The sequence below is a fragment of the Pteropus vampyrus genome, unplaced genomic scaffold (genome assembly GCF_000151845.1).
Source record: "Pteropus vampyrus isolate Shadow unplaced genomic scaffold, Pvam_2.0 Scaffold79, whole genome shotgun sequence".
NCBI classification, from domain to species: domain Eukaryota; kingdom Metazoa; phylum Chordata; class Mammalia; order Chiroptera; family Pteropodidae; genus Pteropus; species Pteropus vampyrus.
The window spans coordinates 2849642-2873720 of NW_011888860.1; the positions used below are offsets into that span (position 1 = coordinate 2849642).

At 32.9% G+C, this 24079-nt stretch overlaps 1 protein-coding gene across 1 annotated transcript in view; it reads right to left on the reverse strand.

Moving 5' to 3' along the window:
• Window positions 1-24079, reverse strand: part of ATP8A1 (ATPase phospholipid transporting 8A1) — a 234393-nt gene that overhangs the window by 160838 nt on the left and 49476 nt on the right. The window contains exons 7-13 of the mRNA XM_023532240.1: window positions 21207-21247; window positions 15273-15346; window positions 9417-9486; window positions 7620-7747; window positions 3832-3943; window positions 2366-2531; window positions 1122-1249 (exon numbers count right to left, since the gene is read on the reverse strand). Coding sequence (XP_023388008.1) covers window positions 1122-1249; window positions 2366-2531; window positions 3832-3943; window positions 7620-7747; window positions 9417-9486; window positions 15273-15346; window positions 21207-21247 — 719 coding nt within the window. The remainder of the gene's footprint in view (window positions 1-1121; window positions 1250-2365; window positions 2532-3831; window positions 3944-7619; window positions 7748-9416; window positions 9487-15272; window positions 15347-21206; window positions 21248-24079) is intronic.

Genomic DNA, 24079 nt, shown 5'->3' on the forward strand with positions numbered 1-24079 from the left:
TTGTAAGTGGGAAACCATCAGTAAGTTTTAATTGTATTATACAAATTTTATTACACAATTTTCAGTAACATATCTCCTTCATGAAATGAGCTAAACTTGTGGCTCATTTTAGACCTAAGTTATATTGATCTTTTACCAATGAATTAAGAGATTAACAGCTGAGGTAGATCATTTACCATGGAAAGGTAATAAGCAGTTACAAAAGTATCATCAGTTATATGTTTAAAAATTCTAATGTTCACATTGAAAAACTTTTAACTGATTTAAAAAGAAACATCAAAAGACAATATCAAAATTTTTCAAAATAAAGGAAATATTAAACTTTTAGGCAGATTAGGACTAAAGATTTATTTAATTTACATAAATTCATTAATTTTAACTTGGGTGAAAATAAAACTGAGAAAAGCAACATATTTTATAAATAAAAACATTTAGGAAACAGATGCCCAGCATGTTTTCCCAAAATTAAAAAAGGTATTTAAAAAAAAAATTAACAGGAAAAACTCAAGCACAGCTGAAATTGTTTATAGTGTGGTAAAAAATCTACATAGCTGTATAACACATGATAGACATCCCGGTTGTTACAAGTAATGAATACACTATTATTTTATAGTGCTCGATTATTTATGAAGCTGTCTGCTATGTTGTGAAATTTCTCTCATCTATATAATCATTGCGAAATGCAGGTAAACAATGTTTTATCATTCCTACGTGAGCGTCCAAGAAAGTATGTCTCAAAGAAGTCAAATGGCCTGCTAGAGTTCACACAGCTAATAAATTATAGAACTAAAACTACAATCTAGATATTTTATTTCCAAATCTCATGGGTCTTTTCTCCAAGACCACTAAGTAACTCAAAATAGGTTTCCTGAACTAGAGACCTATTGTTCCCAGGAGGTCTGGTCTGTAAACTCGTGTCATGCTGAGATAAGACACTGTTACTGATTTTCGCATGTCAAATGAATTTGTTATAATTATATTAGGCTCAAAAATATTTTGAAATGTCATCTGTAGTCAACAAAAGGTAAGGTATAATTTTTTTCAAGAGATCAAAAAAACTATCCGAGAAGAGACAAAACGTAAGTTTAAAGTGATACAAAATAATAATAATTCAGATTTACCCAATTTATGAAGTATGCCTGGGTAAATTTCACCACTTCTAATGTCACCAGTAAGCTGATTGGAATGAGGTTGTTGAAAAGAATAATAAAGGTCAAGAAATTCAGCCCAAAATTATTAGCGCCACCATCTGTTAGGGGAGGTGAGAAGAAAGCCAATTAGAGTTTTACACATTTTATTTTGCATCGACCAGAACTTTAAGGATACAAAAATTTTCCATTGTTGGGGAGGAACACTGTGTTGATTACATGTCCTTATTCTCAAATACATTCTTCAGGATGGAATAGCATTACTTGTTTTCAATATGATGTTAATCCTAATAAGAACTGCATAATGGTACTAAAAGGTGAAAGCATTTCCAATTTAAAGCATGCCTTAAAAGCAAACGAGCAAAACAAGAGCAGCAAAACTAACTCAAATAGCAAAAATAACATAGGGCTAGACCCAGGTAAATTCGGCCCTAAGTAAATTATACTCTTCCTCTTCAATAATGAAAATAAAACTGCTATCCCAGATATACCGAAATAGTAAATCAATGTCTGTAAAAACAAACAAAGAAACAAACACAAACACACACCTTGAAATAGCTGCAAAGCTAAATAATAAAAAACAAATGAAAAAATCAATTTTGCTATAAGATTTTACTAGAACTTGTTTTCATGCTTTTGAAAATTAAGTATTTATTGGTTAAGTACTCATCAAAGGCAATGCAAACTTACTTCCCAGAAATATTTAGGAGTGGTGCACTAAACCCACAATTGTAACGGACAAAAAACAAAAACGCTCCAAAGGGAAACTATTCGATACCAGTTGCCCTAAGATAAAATGCTCATTAACACAGAACTCACTGTGTTCATGAGTCCAAATTAAAGTGCATTTAATTTAAACATCTCAAAAACATGTAAACTTCTTTTGGTGCTTTATACGCAATCTGCTTTCTTTACGAGACAGCTAATTACCTGTGTTAAAATATTTTTAAAACAATAAGTTAACATTAAAACAATAGTAATGAAATAACATGTTATATTATGATAGAGGGCTCATTATATTTGTAAGGACTCTGAAATTCTAGAGATACTAACATTTTACTTACTTTTACTGGAAACTGCATTGAAAAAGATTAAAAGCCCAGTTATCTTGGCAACACGGTTTTCTTTTCAGAAATAATAGGAAATTCCAAGGTTGTGAAACAAATACATATTTTAATGAAAGAAAAAAAAATGTCAAAAAGCACTTTAATGCTTACAGTGTAGATTAAGATACCAGTCCTTTCCAGAATGCCTTCGATTCCAGATGGCTGAGCCCACAGAACAGACAAGGGACATGGCAATCAAGATACAAAATAAAATCAAAATTTGTACATTTGTAATCCGTTCCACATTTGAGAGTTTAAGTGGTGGACTTGTTGAATTCTGTAAAAAGAAACAAGATGAGTAATAAGAAATGTGTACAAATGATTTAATAATGTGTATATAGTATTTTGATGAGGACGACAAAGTCACAACTCAAAATCTAGACACGATTTTACACCTGAAACTTATACAGATAAGAATCACAGATGTAATAAGCTGTCAAAGGTTAACTGTCTTTTTCTCTAAAGGCCCCTATGTCATCTAAATCTTTTTCTAGGGTGTAAAACAATAATAATAATAAAAAGAAATAACATCTCTTTTGTAAACGACTTTTCCATTGTGGCAGGTAAGACAAATAATGTATTACTTGACTACCTAAGTAAACAGGGTAGACTAAATGCTTCTAGCTTAGTATCTCAGCTCAGGAAGATAGGCAAAGGACATTCCAAAGTTTGAAGGAAACATTTAAAAGATCTCTGGTTTCCAGATTTCTAATAATTGTTTTACCGAACACAGCAGCACTCTAAGCAATCCTGGCTATAAAGAATAACAGTGGCGAGTTTCCTCAGTTGTATTTAATGATGAAAAATGACTATGCTAGATCTGTGCTAAGGTATCCAAAGGACCGAAAATGAAATCTGTCATAACCAATAGACAATGATGGCTTATAGAATTTATAGAATGATTAGGGGTGGAACTATTAATAGCAGTTCTGCTTGTCTGTTTATAACATTTCATGTCTTTACAATGTGCAAAGTTATTAGCCCTTAGAGCAGATTTTTATGCAGTATCTTAAAACTGAGTTTCCCATACACATCTAACCACTGAACACTGATTACATTATAGCAGAGACGGAGCATCCATAGGCATATGTAAACATTATAAGTGGCTAGGATTAAAGTTGATTTAAAATGGCCTAACATAATAATGCTGTAAAAAATTGGTCAATATTTGATTCACAAGTTTTTCTTTTAATTTTATTTAAAAAATGAAAATAAGTCCTAAAATTTTATTATTGTATTAAAATAAAATTATAAGACAAATACTTTAATGCACAGCACCCATTGTTACACAACTTGTATCAGTCACTGCAACAGTTAGTAAATGCTGCTAATGGACCAATACACAAAAATCACTGAGAATTCATAGACTGGGTGATCTCTGGTGAAACTCGCCAGTCTTGTGTGCTGCGTCACTGCACAGCCCACTCACCGAAGAATGAGATTCTGGATGTATAGAGTAGGGCTCAGTAATCTGTGACAGATGGTCTGCTATGTTTGGGACTACTGCACAGACAGCTACAAATAGCACATTTTCAAAAGATTTAGGTCCAAGAGGTTTTCATAGATAAAAATCCCACCTGCATCAACTTGGTGTCATGTCCAGTGTAGACAACTATTCCATGAACCCACTGTGTATTTCTCAATTGAGCGCCTCGAAGAAGAATCTGATCAGCTCCCAGGGGTACAGTGCTATGACAGATAATGTTGACATTAGAAATGACATTTTCTAAAATGCTTAAGAGTTCTACAGCCACATATAGTTATAAAATGGTTGTTATAAAATAATCATTCTCACATTTATTATTATTTTTAGAAAAGAATTTTCCTACCAATAGAAATAATTTTTGTACAGAACAACAGCTGGAGGGAAGCATTTCAGTTGCTTCTCCTTAACATCAAACCAGCTACTTCCTACGATTTCACTACCCAAAATAGTAGACAATGTTTTGGAATCCAAAGGCTAATTTTCAACCCTATTTAAGACCTTTCCTGATTTAGTAAGTCCATTTAGGGTTCTGAGGTATTTGAAAGTGGTGAGATTATGAGATCTGTTTTCCCTCCCCCACTTTTCTTTAAATTAAAAATAACTTTGTTCATAATAAAGGTTCAAAATATATGCAAGATAAATACACAGATCTCTTCGCACACTTGCACTGCCATTCCTGCCCTCCAAAGATAAACCCCTGTATTTAAAATCTCTAGAACGTTCATTTTATTGTATTTGAAGATCAATTCTTCAAGAACTGTGAATGAATTTCCAGTAAGCAGTAAGCAGCTAACAAACATCTTAAATACTTCTCTGAAATGAAAGCGAATTGAGGCTATCCATTTAGTATCATTTAAACCACATTTTTCATGAATAAAGGTCAAGTTGGGTCTTTTGTGGGTTTTTTTGCAAGGCTACCCGCTATGGTAGGTCGCTGATTGATATAATCTCACACAGAGATATCAGAAGGGTATAAGGTATTGCAGATATAGTGGGATTCTTGATGGAAATGTACTACCACAAATTTAATGGCTCAAGGGTACCCATTATTAAGCCTTTGTTTTAATAAGAAAAAAGCAAAAAAAAAAAAAAAGTCAACTATAAAGAAAAATACATTAAAAATAACTTCTAGAAAAAGGAAAAAATTCTCCCAAGAAAAGTCTCCAGACAAAACAACTCCTTTGTCAGTGGAGGCAGGTGAGACTGTAGCTTTCATATCTGGTGGGCTTCTATGGTCCAGCATCCAAGGTCAGTAGCAGCTTTGGCCTTGGACCTTCCTTCAGGAACTACACAAATATCACCTGTTCCAGTGAAATTAATCTGCATGGGTTAATAATGACAGCACCTGAAGACTTCCATTTAAATGAGTAAATCCTTAGGAAATAGTGTATTCCAATTTGAAAAAGAACACAGCAATTGTAACTCTCATTCTTTATGTACAACAGCATACCTTTCAGACCCATCTAAAAGGGAACCCTCCTTGTGTATGTTTCAAGATTAGGGGTGCACTTAGTAGCTGAGAGGGACTTCCGGCCTAAAACAGGTTTCCAAGAAGTTCCTGGGAAGCTGTTGGACTGTGCTCTGGGCACATGTGTGCCCACTCTTCCTCATGTATCCAATTACGTATAAAGTAGCCACTGTCACCTCATTGCTTGTAGTATAGATCGATTGAAATTAAATGTAAACTCTTCAAAAGCAAAAAAATACTACTTGTCAATTACAAGGATTCAAAAAGTATTAGTTATTGTTAGTTTTCATCAGAGATGGAATTCTAAAGCCTCTGGCATTAGACAATAACCCTCATCTTCAATGGAATCAAAATACACTCTTCCCAAATAAAGAGGCTCCAAGAGCTCTGGGAAATCACTGTAAAAGTCAAATGTGCTACAAATACAAAGGTAGTGAAAATCGACTGCACATCTTATATAAATTAAAGCATATTATACGAATTCTACCTGCACCCTAAATCTTGACACCATCATACAAAGTTTCTCCCTCACTGTGTGGATTTGCTTGGCATCAATTTGATGGCAGAATTGATAAGAAATAGAAGCTAGCTAGTTAGGAATGTCAGACTACAGAAACCTTACTTGCATAAATGGCCAAATCTATCATTAGTCTAGAACCGTATGTTCACGTAAAGATCATTCTGTGTAAATTTTAGGACAATATATAATTACTTTAAAAATTACAGGAAAATTCTTGGTGGATCCGAATAAGGATGACAGTTCAGGGTATAATATTTCAAATGTCCTTTAGAATTCAAATACAGTAATAATACATTCCAAATAATGAAAGCATTGATCATTTTTCAGGCTGGTACACTGAATTAGTGCATTTAGCTGGCCACTTACAAATACCTGGAAGATAAGTTATAATGTAAAACAGAGAAGGTAGGAAAAGAGGGGAGGGGAGGATGAGAGGAAGAAGGGATGAAGGAAAGACCCACCCTTCCTGCCAGGTTCTGCCTCATGTCTTTGCTCCACTTTGCAACAAAAACTTAAAAAACCTGTTTATACAGCAGGTCCTCGAATAATATCATCACTTCATTAAAGGTAGTTTTGTTATGTTAATGAGATGCTACAGAAATCTAACTCTTGTTTATATCAATTAGCCTATGATAAAATTGCTTTCATCATACATTATCTTGCTTGAAGTTGCAGAACCTATGCATGACATAGTCAACTGCATCCTTGACATCTGTTCGGACATCACAAACTTCTTAATTCCAAAACTGTATGCTGATATTTCTCCCTCAGAAATCTCCAGTGGATTCCCATGTCACTCAGAACACCCTTAAAATGGCCTACAGAACTTTGCATGGCCCACTGTTATCTCTTAGCCCTTCCTTGGTCACTCCACTCCAACCACGCTGTCCTCCGTGACATTTCATAATTATTCCAGGCACTTTCCCACTTAAAGGTGATGTAATGATATAACTAATAATTTACACTCACTATTCCTTCTATCTGAAATCCTCTCTCTCCAGATAATCAAATAGTCAACTTCCTCACCTCTAAATTACCTTTGCTCAAATGTTACCTTCTGAATGAGGTTTACTGTCATCACCCTAACTAAAAATGAATCCCTCCCACAGGCTCCCAATCTCTTTTATGCTAGGCTATTTTTTCCTAAAGCATTTAACACTTTCTAACATAGTATAGAATTGTCTTATCATTTTACTGTTTGTCTGTTTGTCTTTCTCTGACTGCAAGAAGGTAAGCTCACAAGGGCAGGCAAATTTATCTGCTTTGTTCACTGCTGTCTCCTTAACATCTCTAACTGGCCTAGCCTACTAGATGCTTAATAAGTCTTACTGGTTGAATGGTTGAGGGAAGAAGCAGGAAAGAGAATGGGGATGGGAAGGATAGGTGGAGAGGGGAGAAGAGCAGAAAGCGGGTAACAGCAAAAGATGAATATAGATGATAACACGGCCTAGAAAAGAGCATATGTAACTATACAGAGAAGACAACAAGAAATTACCCAGTATAATGGACCCCTTGGGGGTAGAGTCTGATCTCCTTAAGGTATCAAGAGATCATAGGAATGGACCTAGGCCATGGACTCACAGTTAAGCCTGTCACATAAGTATCGTGGCTAAAAAGTAAGCCAATAAACAACATGTCAGAAGCCTAGCATATCCCTGAAAACATCCAACTGCCAGGTCTGCAGGAACCCTGAGGAAGTCTTCAGTGATACCTACAGGGTTAAGATCTAGCATATTAACAAAAGGACTCTGGGAAGAAGTAACAAGGAAGTGCTTTAGAAAAAGGTTTTGAGTACTCAGACTTAAAGCACAAGAAAATAATATGTACTCAGGTCAGCAATACACTATGACATAGTGAATTCTGTGTTTTTATGAAGACCGATTTTACATACCCATGTCCATCAAGCCTTATGTTTCCAACAAAATCGTAGAGATGTCTGTTTGGACTTTCACACTCGATTCTGCCAGAAATTCTCATCAAACTGTCAATGTCTTTTATATCTGATGTTAATGGTAAGCCCTGTTTAGAAATGTTTAAATAAGCAAAGAGTATATTAAATACATTGCATGTGGGAGGGAGGGGAGATTTCTGAATTCATTTAGGTCTATGATCTAAGAGATTCCAATATTTCAGAAGCAATTCTTCCCCTTATACAATATTCTGTCAAATCACAATTAAGAGATATCTTTCTCTCCACTAGAAAACAGGTTTTTCACATAAGAATAGAGCAGCTTCTGTGCAAGTTCTAAAATGTGTATAGGGGAATATAAATTAGTCTGAAAATATATTTTGAAATAAGTTCTTAAAAAACTGTTTGCTTCCAAAACTAAATATTTAGCATTATACTATTTGAATCTATGTGCTGAATCTCAGTAAGGGGCTAAAATATGAATAGAATATGTTCAAAGAGAGTAGTTATGCTTCTGTTCTTTTAGTCTACTGAGAAGGAAAACTCCAAAATAGTTTTTCCCTCTGGCCAACTAAACTGCCTGGAACTGAACAAAGCTCCTGCTTCCTGTGGCACTCTGAATTCAGATGCTCTGTGATGACCTACTTCTACTACACCTCAGTCTCCCCATTCACCATTCACCTAGAAGCCAAAAGAATACAATCATGTGCCATAAAACAATGTTTTGGTCAACGACTATGGTGTATAGCACGGTGGTTCCATAAGATCACCATGAAGCTGAAAAATTCCTATCTCCTAGTAACATCACAGCTGTCTTAACGTCATAGCACAACGCATTACTCACATGTCTGTGGTGATGCTGGTGTAAGCAAACCTACTGTGCTGCCCATTGCACGAAAGTACAGCACATACAATTATGTACAGTACATAATACAATAAAGTTAATAAACAACTGTGTATATTTACCATACTATACTTTTTATCATTGTTTAGCGTGTACTTTTTTACTTACAAAAAAAAAAGTTTGCTGTAAAACATAATGCTATTTTATGCCTGTAGCGGCTTCATCAATGTCTCTTTATTGCATCATTTTCTCTGGGCTTGATTTAATCTTGTGTTGTTTTATACAGCTATGTGCTGTACAAGCTTGTAGCTTAGGAGCGACAGGCTATGCCACAGAACCCAGGTGTGTGGTGGGCTATACCTTCTAGGTGGTGTAAGTGCACTCCATGATGGTCGCCCAATGACAAAATGTCTAAAGGTGTATTTCTCAGAACACATCCCTGTTAAGCACTCGATTCTTTTAAAGGTCTTTTTAAAACTTTAAAAATAAAAACCTTACAGTTGTTTTCTGTTAGGGATGGTACGAGAAATAAGTACAGAAATCGAAGCTATTCCCTGATATTAGTGAGACTTTCAGAACAATGGAAACATCTTTTCGGTATGGCAAATCCAAATAATTTGGCCAAGTGAATAGGAAAATGAATAAGTTAACACATGTTAAAGCACTTAGAATTACTACTATTATTATAAACACCAGAGTGTTGGCTATTACATATTAAAAATATTACAAATAGTAAATATATGATGGACTATATTTAGTGGGCAAGTAAATCTGAGTGTTACATACTACTCAACAATGTCAGTTTATAAAACCTCTTCAAAGCATCTCAATGAGAAAATGTTTGCAATTGGACAGAATTACTTCATCTCAAGACAGTAAGAAAAAAAAAGTTCCTGATTCCATGTAATAAAACAGCAACAATTATTAGACCTTACCTGTCTAATTTTCAGGTTTGTTTCACCGTCTAAGTTGGATGTTTCAATGTAGCACATGGCCTGGGGCTCACTATTGTTTAAAATTGAAAAGCAAAAAGATTTAGTGGGGGAAGGAAAGCATAATAATAACTTATTTAAATACTCAGACTCACTGAAGCCTTTTGCTCTAAATAAAGCTTTAATTGTCTGGTTTCTTGATGATTTTCATTTTAATTGCAAAATGCTGTGAGGCAGAACCCATGCAGACAACTGGATCAGCTTTTCAGCCAGAAGGACCCAAAAGCAATTTCCTGGCAACAATCAGTATAGATCTTCAAGATAATGTAAATGATTAAATTTGTCACATTGTACCTAAATTGTTCATCCACACAGTCATAACACAGAGTGTATCTGAAATGCAAAGCACTTTTGTGTCCAGATTTATCTTTAGCTCAAAAATATCAAGTGAGATTTCATGCTCATAGCCCATTGTAAATTGGTTAAGTCGTTGATTAGAAAATTCGAGATTGTTGCTTCTAAAAACTTGCATTTACTCCCTTTTTAGAAAAGATGAACAGGATCACATGAACCATATTTAAATTTTAGGCTAATTTTAAAAAACCGTATGAACAGATTTTATAATGAAAAGAGATATACACTTTTCTCCCCCTATTTTTTCTGCTCTTACTCTATTTCTTAAGGCTGCTTCAGAGATTCCTGGAGCAGCAAAAGCTAAAACTAAAAACACCCAACTTGGCTATATTGCTCCTTGGTCTGAACCTAAAAGATCCACCTTATGGGTCCTCACCAGAGTGTTTTAGTAAAGTTTGTTGTGCAGTGGCTGGTGTAAGGGTTCTATGTTTTCCAATTTTTTTCACAGGTACCACACACTGGACCATGCCCCTTCACATGCTAACTTTACTTGCCCAGCAATTACAGACAGATGAGTCTGCAATCCAACTATATAAACTGATCCTCAACTAACTATAAAGACAAGCATTCTGAAGTTAATTCAATCTTATTAGCATTTAATTATATAAGCCTAATTAACATCATATAAGTAACCTTGAATATAATCTCTGATAAGCATGTGTATTCGAAATTGGCAAGAAAGAAATTTGTAGGTTACAAATAATTGGAATTTTCTAATCAACTCCCAATTTGTACATGTGCAAAACAGACTATTCCGAGTTTCAGAAATGGGCATGGAGCTTAGTTTTGTGGCCTGATGATTTGTGAAAATTACTAAAACACATGGTCATTGATCAAATATTTTACATATTTATTTTAAAGTAACTTTGCAAGTTCTTCAATCGACTCTATGGCTTTTTTTTTTTTTTAATTTAATAAAAACTGATACTTTTTCCCTACTGGAGAAGTTTTTCAATATCTATATTTTCATTCTCTCAATTATTCAAAGTTGTATTTTTTATTACTGTCACAATAGTAATTTGGCTCTGACCATTGCTCCCAATTTGTAATTTACTTATGTATACATTTGAAACAGAAATGGTATATGAAATTATAAAACACATCTTCTGATAATATAGAAGCATGATAATAAATGCTAAGCGAACAATGTTAATTCCATACTTTGGCCAGTAAAATGCATTCAATTTTCATTTTACATATCCAAGGCCATTCTCATACTGAAATGAAAATAACATTCTAATTCTATTTCTATCATTTTTTTTTTCATAAAGCAACTTCTCTAGGACTTTAAATGGCTAGTAACTTAGAAAACCAGAGGGCTGACTTCTATTTGAAATGGAGCGAATAAAATATGCACCCAAGTTTATAACATACTTAATCTCTTAGGATAGCTGTTACTGAAGCAGTTCTTAACAGTGCTATGGAAAGGCAGCAAGATGTCTCAGATAAGGAATCATGCTAGATAATAAATATTTCAGCAAATAATGATGACATCCAAAACACAAACTACATCCAGAGAGGCAAAGCAAGCTTTTTGATTAGTTAGTGGAAAAATGAAACAAGATGCGTATCACAATACAGACACTAGTAGACAGCTAAGATTTATCACAGTAACGTGCACTTGTCTCTAGTTACAAGTGGGATAAAAACTGATCCCAAAGCATGCGGTACAAAATGTACGACATCGAGCTTTGTGCAGGGGGTCCTCTGTAAACCCTATACAAGCCCAAATTACAGTCATGATTGTTGAAGGGATTCTATAGAACTTATAGAAAGTTTTAAATATAAGAATAAGACAAATGTTTTAATCTTAAAAATTTCTCAATAACTTTGTTTCATATAAACCTTAATGTTGTTCAAAACAATATCCTGGAGAGGTATTAAATTAAGCCTTAGTATTTAGGCATGTTGTTAAATATGAATACATATTAATGATGTATAGGAAAATAAAATCAACTTTTACTGGCATGCCTCTTGGTCTCCTATTGATAACAACAGGAGCTGAATCTGCCCACTTGAGGGATGAACATCATCCAATAGGGTATTCATAAAAGGCCTTTAAAATGTCCATAAAATATCCATCACCAAAAAGTATAAAAATGTTTGTTTTAAAGGAAGACACACAGAACTCAACCATCTTTGGGTATAACTGTTCTCTGGCGTAGGGTGAGGATCCACATACACACATCCTGTACGACTCAGCGGTTCTAACCTTGAGGACAGGCTGATGAGATCTGCTGGGAGATGCTCCCCATTGGTCACTTTCACTATTTCCCCTACTGCCACCTACAGGTCCCAGTTTAAAATAATTAAAATGGAAAAAAAAATGAATAACAGAGGAAAAAAACAAACAAATGGACAAAGGAGACAGAAAGTTTGAAATTATTATAGAAAATAATACATGTTAATAAAAATGTCTAATGCCAATTTTTTCAAAACTTATTTTGATCAGGTCTAAAGGCACAAGAAAACGGAGAATATCTAAAGATTACTTATTTGCTTTTAAGCTCAATTTTCAATTTTTAATGCAGAAACTTTTTGATTATTAAAGTTTATTCATAAGCATATTATCATATTAAATAAAAAGACATTTTTATATAGAGCTACTTTATCTTGAAGGTTTTCCTTTCTCTAATTCCTCACTCTCATGCTATCTATTGCATGTCCACTGCTAGCCAAAGAGAAAAGAAATAATCATGGAAACTACTTTTTAGGCCTTTGAAAAACAAATTATATCATACTAGTTCTTCCACCACATATACAATTTAAAAAACACTTCATTTAAAATTTTCTGATTACAAATGTTTTCAAAGTTAATTGCATAAATATCTTATTAATTTTAATGCAAAGCTGTAAAGACATGGATCATAGCAAGTTAAAGGCATAATTACAGCCTTTTGAGTTATTTAATAATCAATAAAATCTAAGTAATGAAGTGTTGTTGGAGAGTAATCCTATGAATCTGGGAGAAATTTTTCAAAGGCATGAAGCAGACATGCCACAAGCCTGTTTGTACTTGAATTAATAGCTTGTATTATTTTATTCTATTTTATACTTTCTAAATTCATAAATATATGTTTGTTATAAGCTAAAATTTCAGTTTCTTCATTTCAAAATGAAAATCAATGAAGCAGTACTTTCAACCATACTTATGCTTTAATTTCAAACTACCTCAAAGAAGATATACTATTAGTAATAACTGAAAAATTTTGGAAATTAAAATATTATAAACTGTTGATTATTGCTGCTAAATGGTGCTCTTCTGCAGATGAATATCGCCATGTCTTTATTTTGATAGTGGACAGTGTTGGCCTAATGAAGATATTAGATTAGGAGTTAGGTATTTCAACCTTGATCTAGTCATTAGCTAAAGTTAAGTAGCTAAAAATAAGACTTACAGTCAAAATTCTTCTTTCTGTTAAATGATAAAACTTTTATATACTTCTTAAGGCTAATGTAGGTTTAAAAGAGTCAACTGATGCAAAATCCCTTTTGAAAAAAAAGAGAAAAAATTGAAAGGTGGTATTTTGCCACTTGGAAAAAAATAACTGTCTAAGAGCATGAGCTTTGATATATTACTGTGAATCCTACTAAATAAGAAAAAACAGGTAATCTTTTTTAAAATAATAATCTTTGGAGGAAGTTAATTACTATAAAGGTTATATTAAGATATAAAAACTATTTAGATCTACAATATTGATAGCCACCAGTGAATGTTTTTAATGTTTAGAAAATAAATCCTGTAAACATGCTCTAAAGTTTAAGAAATAATCGCATAGAGCTTTCTGAGAGTTTCTGAGATTGAACAGAGGCAGATAAAAATATTTTGAAAGTTTTCAACTTAGAATTAAGTATAAAGTCAGGGCAGTACAGTCATCTATCTTCCTTTTTTGAGTATAAATATTTAAATATTGTAATTAATGATTCATCATACATGGTTCTCTCTCTGATATATTTAATCAGGAAAACAGTAATATTTTCTTAAATTGCTGAAATGCTTTACTATCATTTTGAACTTAGTTATATAAATATGACATTCAGATGGTCAAATACCCGTTTCTTCTCTTAAATGTTTATTTAGTACCAACGTTTTGTTGATTAGGCTTGCCTAAAACTTAAGTGACATATCATCGAATGAAAAGGGGAATCGAGGAATATTAGAGTCCAATCAAGTAACTCATCTTACTCACTTTAAAAGATATGAAATCAAGGCCTGAGAGATTAAGTATTTTGTTCAAAATTACCAAGGCAAGATAAGAACCATGGTTTTCTGCCTCCTAAGCAGATCTCTTTCTAATACCTGATGCTACACAGTTCCTGAGACAAACACAGTAAGTTCACAGTTAAACTCATTCTTACACTGTCATCTGTGAACCATTACCTTTACCTCGGTTTCAGAAACCTGCCCTGATAAAGGGTAAGGAAATGAAGCTATAAACAGAAAAGTAAGTTTAAAAATCTATTAATTTTAATTTTTCTGAAAACAAAACCTATAAGTGAATGGCACAAAGAGGTCCCAATTATAAAATATGGAAATATAACTACCTATAGTTACATCAACTACTTATAGACTTACTTCTCTAAATATCTGGAAAACTCTTACTTGCTCAATTAAGTTTCATTCACTAACTTGTCATAAATCCAATCATTTTCAATAATGACCTGATTAAACAGATTTTGAAAAAAAGGACACTGTCCATATTTACATGTGGATTTTACAAATAAAACTGTCCAAGGAAATGATGATAAACAACCTCTAAAATATTAAAAACATTTTTCTTAATTTATATTAGGACTAATTTTATAGTTTTTAAACCTAAAACCATTTGAAAGTCACATTCTTTAAATGGTAACAGTGCCATATGTTCTGAATACTAATTCATTAAGATAAGGTATGAGTAAAACAAAAATTATCTAAATTCGGTAACAAAAACAGAAAGAGCAAAATACTTCTTTTTTATTGTTGGAAGAGTATGGCATTTCAATGACAAAAAAGAAATCATAAATCCATTTTCTTGTACCAATCCACCATAAAGATCAAGACACTTTGGAGGGAAATATGAATGCATCATAAAGGAATTTAAGATGAACAAATATTGCAAGATACAAATCAATAAAGAACTCAATCCATGTATTATATAAAATAAATGACAGGAAATTTTGCAAGAGCATAGTCCACAGAAAAGGATGTGGACATATCTAGAAGGAGAGCAGACGTAACTGTAATTATAACTTTTGAATTATATAGTACACCTATCACTTATTCTATATGGAAACATGAAAGAGTCCTTTAAGTCCAATCAATTTTTTTAATGCTTAATTCAAAATCATTAGAGAGGTTTAAAAATTTTCGTTTATTCCTTATTTCCTTGGAGAAATCACAAGGTCAATGCAGGGTAGAGAAACCATCCTCTACACTGTTTGAGCATCAGTAGGTATCTCTACCTTGATGAGAGAAGTACAGTGTCAGCAGGTATATACTCTTTGCCTTTTATTATAACTATATCTCCAACATTTACCTGAAAGAAAACTGGGAATTGGTTAATTATCTGTATTGAAAGATAGTTACAAATATACAACCCATTGTATTTAAACACAGAATACAGTAAAAATGGTTATTGGCAAACTAGAACCATTTATCTTCACAAAATGGCATAAAATTATCTAGGAGTAAGGCTGAGGATGGGGCAATCCTATAAAAAAATGAACTTGTATCTTTGTTTTATCAGCTGTATAACTTATCTTCATAAATCTATCCACTTAATTGACATCACAACATCTCATATTCTCTCCCTCCGACATAAAAATAAAAAAGAGGAATTTACTAAATGAAAACTTTATCCTATTTAAGGAAGTCTTAATTAGACTTTATAATTAGAAAAACTAACTATTAGATATATAATCATTACTCCTCATGATGACCTTATAAGTGTTAGTTATAATTCATAATTTAGAGTGAAAAGAAATGGGTCTTAGGTTCTAAGTTATTTGCCCAAGATCACAGCAAGATGAAGGGCTTAGACTCACACCTACATATGACTGTCCACAAAGTCTGATTTTGTAAAAATAAATTCAGTAAAACTATTACTGTTTTTTAAATTAAAAAAAAAAAGTTTAATTTCTTTCTCATTTTAATAACTGTTAACAATTTTGTAAGTATGGCCTGAAGAGAATTTAAAGACACAATATGGCCAGAAATTGTTATGAGTAATTTAAGTGACAGGTTTGTCCTAGAGCTTTGGTCAAATAACACAATACTGATAGCCATTATATCATGAAAGCTGCCCTCTCTTTTAGTAAAATGAACCTAAAATACATTAATTCTTAATCGAGAAAAGAAAAGCCTTTTTTTGTTACAGCTTTTCTTTGTTGTCATTAAAGCCTTTTTGTTCTTTCCTCTCTCTACTTTTCCTTGAACCCTAAAATAACTCTTTATTGGGGGAAAGGAGAAAATGGTGTCCTCAGACAAAATCACAATAAAAAATTATTGTATAGCTAGCCCACAGTGGTCTACTTTATATACTGAGAGGAACAGGTTAGGGAATGTTGGATGGGGCCTTCTCATCTATAGTATGCATACTGGTTATCCATGTAAGGAAGCTCTAGATGTTTTGATTCAAAAGAGTTATTTCAGCTGAAATCTGGATTATCTAAAATTGATAAATTGCCAGGAACTGTGGAATCAAACACCCCCGTCCACAAAAAAAAAAAAAGGGCAAACTGGGAAAAAGCAAGAGTAGGTGTAAACTGGCCCTTAAAGTTGTGTAGTGACAGTACACTGAGAGCACCCACTGTGAGCAAGATAAAGAAATGTTAAGTTCTCTGTAGCCATGGCTTCAGAAAGAATGCTACCCGAGTTACCATTTAATTGTTCTTTAATCACTATTTGTGTGTTAATGGTGACTTTCCAAATAGACTATATGCTTCACAAAATCAGGATCATATCTGTCTACATTACAGTTTTTGATTGCACTGCTTGCCAAAATATTTACTGATTGTAAGACAAAGAAAGGCTTCTGGTTATTACACCGAAGACTAAAAGAAAATGTTAGTACATTATATGGTATAAAATAGTTACCTCAGGTGTCTGGGTACTAAAGTACTTAGTTATCCTCATGGTACTGTGAGGAAAGCAGGAAACTTACTTCCTCTTTGTGATGCTTATGTTTTAGATCACTTTCTCAAACACACCCATATATCTCTCTTTCTTTTTGGGTTCTGAACTCCTAATGTGGCATTCCCTCTTCCAGTCTGGTGTGTGTATAAGAGGAACAGACAAAAGAGAAAGTCAAGATGGAAAAAATTCTTTGATCATATGTTCTAATTGGAGGAATAGTCATGGACATTAGTATTACAATTGGGAATTATATAAAAGGGTAAGCTTACCAAACTATAATAGACTGATCTAAAACCTGTCCTTGTCCAATTGTAGGCCCTAGCATACTTATATTTTTACTAGGGAAGTTTTGGAGATATCAATTCTTAATCCAAAGAAATACATTTCATGGTGGAAACACATGCATTAAAACAGTTTTATAAAGTGACTTTTACACATGTATACAGTCCACCTCTTCATTCTTCTCTAGGAAGCCAGAATAGTGTATAAATTCTAAGATTCCTCACCTAAATTTCTACCTGCAATGATCTCAAAAATCCTGTGAACAATCTCAACAGCATCTCAATTTGAAGGACTAGTTTTATGGTAAGGGCAACGAAGATAGCTGTTTACATTTCAAGAGTAGAGATGCAATGCCTTGCATAGGGCTTTGTAATTGCAATCCTTTTTTTAAAAAAACTCAGAAACTGGCAACTTAATCTTGTGTGACAGAGAAAAGGCTTCAGGGCAGCAACTGGAAGGATGACTATTAATGTTTGAGAGCTGAAGTCTGCCCAAATGTGAATGAATGGATGTGTGCTTTGAAAATTTGTAGGTCCTTTGAGAACCATTAAAAAGCAACCAAAAAGCAACCAGAGGAGCCACACATTGAGAAAGGCAGAGAAAGAATCCTGAACTGAAACCTATTTGCACTAAGGTTTATATTATCTTGGCATGTGGATCTGACTCTTGGTTTTGGTTTATTGATTTTTATTTTTAATTGCACAAAATATTACACAAGCTAAAGAAAAGACTTGCCCCATACTCTAGCTAATGCAACAAGCAAGCCTGCTTTTCATGTCTGTCCACTTAGTGTTCAATAAACCATTTTTATACAGCCAGCCTCTTAGTGTACATAGTCCTGTTCTTTTCATTTTATGACACAGAATCCCTCAGATCTCTTGCTTGCTGCTGTGAGCTCACTGCTTGGCACATACAGTTAATAAATACTTGAATGAATGGTATAAAATTTTTCTGTGTTGCCATAGTATTTGAAATTACAGCTTTTGCTTGTCACAAAATACACCAGTGTAGAATGTTATAATTTATTTATAAAACTCTGTCCCTACTGTTAGGTATCCACTTATTCTAATTTTTCACTATTATAAATGATGCTACAATTAACATTTTTATACATATACATGTTTTCCCCTACTTTATGATTATTTTTTTGGTGTAAATTCTCACAGTCCTTTTTATGGTTATTAATAGGAAGAGCCAAACTCCTAATCTACAGTAATATGTGAAATACTTCAAAAAATTAAAAATTCTGAAGTATAAGTGAGTTTGTTTTTATTTATTGAGTAGATAACAAATGAGACCTCAATACTGTTTAAATTTGCAACTATTATTATGCTGGATACCTACTATACTGCGTCTGATTTCATATTACAGTTCTTTTTGATATTGCCAACTTTTGTTTCCTACTTATATAATAATGATTTTAATCTTTTGTCATATTTTGTGCAAATATTTTTCATACTCTGCCTTATTCGTGATAGTTTATGTTGTATATTAGTTTGAAATTTTATATAATTAAATTCCATAGATCTTGAGATCTTGTTCTTCTCCAAGTATTTATTAAAGTCTTTATTCCATTTGTATGTTTTTCAAAAACAATGTTTTAACATTTAACTCTTTTAGCCAGTTGGAACTTATTTTAGCATAGGCTGTGACTTCGATATAAACTGCATTATTTCTTGAAACTGCTAATCTGTGATTCCAACATAATTTATTACATAATCTGTTTATCAATGGTTCTTGCCTCCTTTCTTAAAACGGGCTATATTTCAGGGCTTTCTATTCTCTTTGATTCTACTCTACTGTACTCTGTTATACTCCATTTTAAATTTTGTCACATTTTGTAACAGATACTATTTAAAAGCTTTTACTTTCCATTTTACTTATAGTCATTCCTATACTGTTCTTCATTTCTCCAAAATATTTTTCTATTTTATCAACTATTTTTGAAAATAAGATGAAATTTAGTCATTCTTGAGGAAAAAATGGTAATTTCTCTGGGATTATGTTACATCAATACTTTTTGAACAACTGATATTTTTAGTTTTTCTAGGAACATGATGTATTTGTACATTTATGTGAATTTTTAATATCAAAGTTTTAACATTTTCTTTACCAAAGTCATATACATATTTGAAATTTATCTGTAAGCATCTCTCATGCCACTGGGAATTAGATAATTTTTCACTATATCTTTCTAACTTAATATTTTCAACAAAAGAATGCTGTTAATTTTTGAATATTTATCCTGAATTCATCATTGAACCAAATTTTATTAATTCTAATTAATTCGAATTATTATTTTGGCCAGATGAGTTTTGGCAACACTTTAAGTTCTATTCCTCTGTATCTCAAAGTGAGATGCCTAGATAAGATGTAATGCCTATCTTCAAGAAGACTGAAAATGTTATTATGGGTAATTGTGAGCTGGTAATTTAATTTTTAAGCTGTAAATTTGAAAAAGTAAGAGTTACAGCAGTCTTGAAATAATGACCATTAGGAAAATAAGACATTTTAACAGGTTAATGTTAAGAGTGAAGTAGTAGATGGTTATCTCTTGACTTTACAATTGTTTAGTTTCTGAGCAATTACTCTAGGTGAGAAGATAAGAAATTGATCTATCAATTTGTTAGGATATGCATTTATGTTAACTATATGACAACCTTAGTGAAGGAAATTTATAATGAAATTAAATTTATCATACTTGATTATATTCTACCTGTCTTCTCTCTAAAATGTTTTTATCCACACATGCCAGACAAAAGTGTAAAAGAAACTTCTTTTGAAACATTGAGCTTTTTAAAAAAATCTTGTTCTTCTTAAAGAGAGGTGACTACTGCATAAGAAAAGCATAATCAAGGTATTTTCCTCTTTGTTACTTCTATGTCAGAGACCAAAAAGACAGAGTGATGAGGAAATGTCAATCCCTATTCTCGCCTCTGATTTAAAATAACAAAAAGGCAAATAATTCAGAGGGAATCCTATTCTTGGTGGGGATACAAGACTACTATCACATCATAAGGTAGAATCAAAGGCATGGCCTCTAATCTGCTGGGAAACTCTGGAGTGCCAATAAACTGACTATGGGTTACATCTCTGTTGTCCTGGGAATCTCAGGAAACAAAGTCCCCTGGGAACGGTGTCCTCTGGGATTATGTTACATCAATACTTTTTGAACAACTGATATTTTCAGTTTTTCTAGGAACATGATATATTTGTACATTTATGTGAATTTTTAATATCAAAGTTTTAACGTTTTCTTTACCAAGGTCATATACATATTTGACTTCGCATCCAAAAGTCTTTTACCAAGTTACAAAGGTTCTTCACTTGTGGATGACTAGAGGTTAAATGTTCTCCCAGAACTAAGGGAGAACTAATAATAATTGCTTACCTTTTGAAACTGAGGTCTGAAAAGCATAGGAATAACTTGGATAACACATGTTAAATTGTGACTCAACTCACTACCATGTTAGAGGTCTTATGAGCAAATTAACCTCTTGATGTTATAGAATTGATTTCCAGCTCACAAGAAGATGATATTTAGTTAGTAAGACTTTTTTTTTTCTTTAAAGAATTAGTACTGTGTAAATTTGATTAGCCACAATATATGAATGTGAAGTAAAATACATAAATGTGAAATATCAGAATTCTAATTTTTATTTTTACTTGGACAGTAGATGATTAAAGCAAAAAATTACAACACAAAACAGTTCATGGTTAAATGAAATCTGTGAAAATAGTACTCAAAATATACCATGAAAGAAACAAAAAGTTCTAAATATTACTTCTCAAGACAATAGTTATTACAGCATATTGCAGAAATACTAAATGGATGCCATGTATGTTTCCAATACTAAATATTAAACAGCTTTCATATCAGAATCCTTGACATTTTTTTATGTTATATACGGAAATTACATCTACTAGAGTATACCTCTATGCATTTCTTCTCCCGAAACAAAATAAAAATCAATGCATACCTTTTCCCAGTGCACAATTTCCCAAGCACCATTTCTCAACACTGGAAAGAAAAAAGGTCGTATTTTTAAGAACACTTTTTACTACCCATTAAAAGCCTATTTTTGATGAAGTGATCATTTTAAAGAAATAGCTTCAAATAAATTAACCAGTAGCAATTTTTACAGGTTTCAAGGATATGTAAAATTACATAAGGAATTAGAAACAATCAATGTACTTTTTAGACCCCATGATAACACATTACTAACAGAGGGTAACCTCGCTGATGATGTCAAAGGCTTTCTTCAGAGCCTAGAGGAATTACAGGGCTCCTCTGGAGGAGAAAGCCACCAAAATGACATGAAAAAGGGAGTGACGAGCTTAGAAACATTTGTGGGGGTTCAGAATGGTGCACCTCTGTGGTATGTGGATTGTTTTGAACTAAAAGCAACTTGAGAGAAACTTCTGCACCTTCCCTAACTAGCTAGAAGAATGTGAATTAAGGGCCTTGCCCATAATAAAAAATTATCAGAGAAAACCTCTTTTGACCTACCTGTAGGGCAGGGAAAACTTCTATTTACTAAACATCTGCTCTTCTTACATCCTACAATGGATCCTTTGAAGCCTGCAGGGTACCTTACCACATCCCTAGTTCAGAATGTCTTAGATACCCATGTTCTCTTTTTGTCTTTAAACCTCTCATGCATTTGGGGTTCTTTGACTCTTCGTGCTTGTGGGGTTCCCATACATATGCATGTATTAAATTTTGTTATTTTCCCTTGCTAATATGTCTCATGTCTATGTGATTAGCCGAAAGAACCTTAAAGGGTAGAAGAAAGCCATAACAGTAGCATGTTAAAAAAAGAAAAAAAAAAAAAACAAGCATAGAAGGAATAGATTTCTAATTGGTTAGTAAACATTTAACATATAAACCAACAGATAAAGTGTCTGCACCTTTAATAATGCAAAAGAGCAAAAGTTTCTATATTTGGTTTATTGAGATGAAATGAAAGAAGAGAGTACCATTAAATTACAAGAGAAGGGTTGGTCTTCTTAGTCTTTCATTACTGCTTCACAACAGTAACATTACTCAGTAGACCATTTTTTCCTCCCTATTATCTGTCAGTGACATATTACTGAATGCAATAATCACTAAAATATAAAACAAAAAAACGGGAAAGAATAATGTGAGATAGATAGCACAGAACTTAGTACTTAAGAAAAGGAATAAGTTAAGGTCAGTCAACAGATTATCCTGACAGTAATTTCCATGAGAGCAAAGTTAATATTTGCTTTGTGGACCACTATGTTCTCTGGAAGCAGTACAGTACCAGGCACACAGTAGCAACTCAGCAAATATTTTCATAATGAATAATTTATAGGTATCAAAACATTAGATGCATTTACTTTTGATCTTAGAAGAGATGAAGCCTGAACCTTCTAAAAATCACAATGTTAATAATCACCAAAATGCTAAATAGCAAATCTAACATTAATTATATACCAAAGGTCTTGAAACTACTATCATAATATAAATTATTTTAATCTAAATATAATCTTTTTGTGCTCCAAAATTCCTTGAACACAGGGGCTGTGTCATATTCATTTCTTTATCTCTAGTACTTTATGGCACTCCTGGCACATAACACACTCAAACGCTTATTAAACAAATGAATAAATGCAACAATGAATATCTTACAGTGCATTCTGATGAATCAACTTCATTAATTAAAAAATAATTCCAAGTTGAAGAGCTAAAAGTATTCCTAGTACAATAACTATAACTACTGAATAAGATAAAGTTCCAACTTTTACTCTGCTCAGGGGTCAAGGATCTAAACCATGGGTATTTAAAATTGATCACTGTATCCTAATACACAAAACTCCAATGGCTGCAGTTTACCCGAATTGATCCTTGGAGTAAACCTGCTCCTTAGTGTTACTCTCAAATCACCAGGGGTTCAAAGCATAAGATTACAGTAAAAAGGCCCTGGGTTTAGATGCTGTCTCTGTCTTTACCTAGCAGTATCTTTCTCAAAATTAGTTGTTACAAAGAATAAAGAATAAATGAGAGTACCCTGCCTTCTGATCACTTAACCCAGAGGCTATAATATAATAAAACAACAAAGAGAGTTGAGAAAGTGCTGTTCAAATCAACTATAACCAAGATTAAGTAATATTGAAAGATGGCACTAAAATTTACATTAATTTAAATTAGAAAAAAAATTCTGCTCAATAGTATCTAGAACTATTTATTGCCATTTAGTTTCTTCTGATTCAATCTCATTTTTGTAAATACTCCTCCAATTGTAATACTTGATTTAAAAAAAAAAATCATTGTCCACGATTTCTACAATCAAGAGATGTGACATGAAAATGACGATTTCAGGCTTATCTGGAAAGTTCAGAGGGCCAGTCACTTAAACCCACATGCAACATGTGCTTGGGACAGAGCGATGCCACTTCTTTTAATGGGAACTCACAGCTCTATCTCCATGTTCATGATTTCCTGCTGCTTTACGCTCAGTCTGCTTCCCTTACTTAGGGTACCTGCCTACCTGGTTCATGCCCTCAAGGTTTTCTTTTGTTAATCGAGATATAACTTACAATGAAATGTACAGATCTTACATGTTCTGTTCAATAAATTTTGAAAACTGTAAACACATGTGAATCTACCACTCGGAACAAGACATAGAAACCGGGAAAGATTCCTCATGCCTCTTTACAATCCATCTTTCCATCCTCAGAGGCAAATATAAATCAGTCACCACAGATTAGTCTTGTATTTCATATACATTAAATCATACCACATGTATTTTTATACTGAGTTTTCAATCAACATATCTAAGATTCTGCTTAAAAGATGTTTCTTTCCCCTATTATACTGACATGGTCT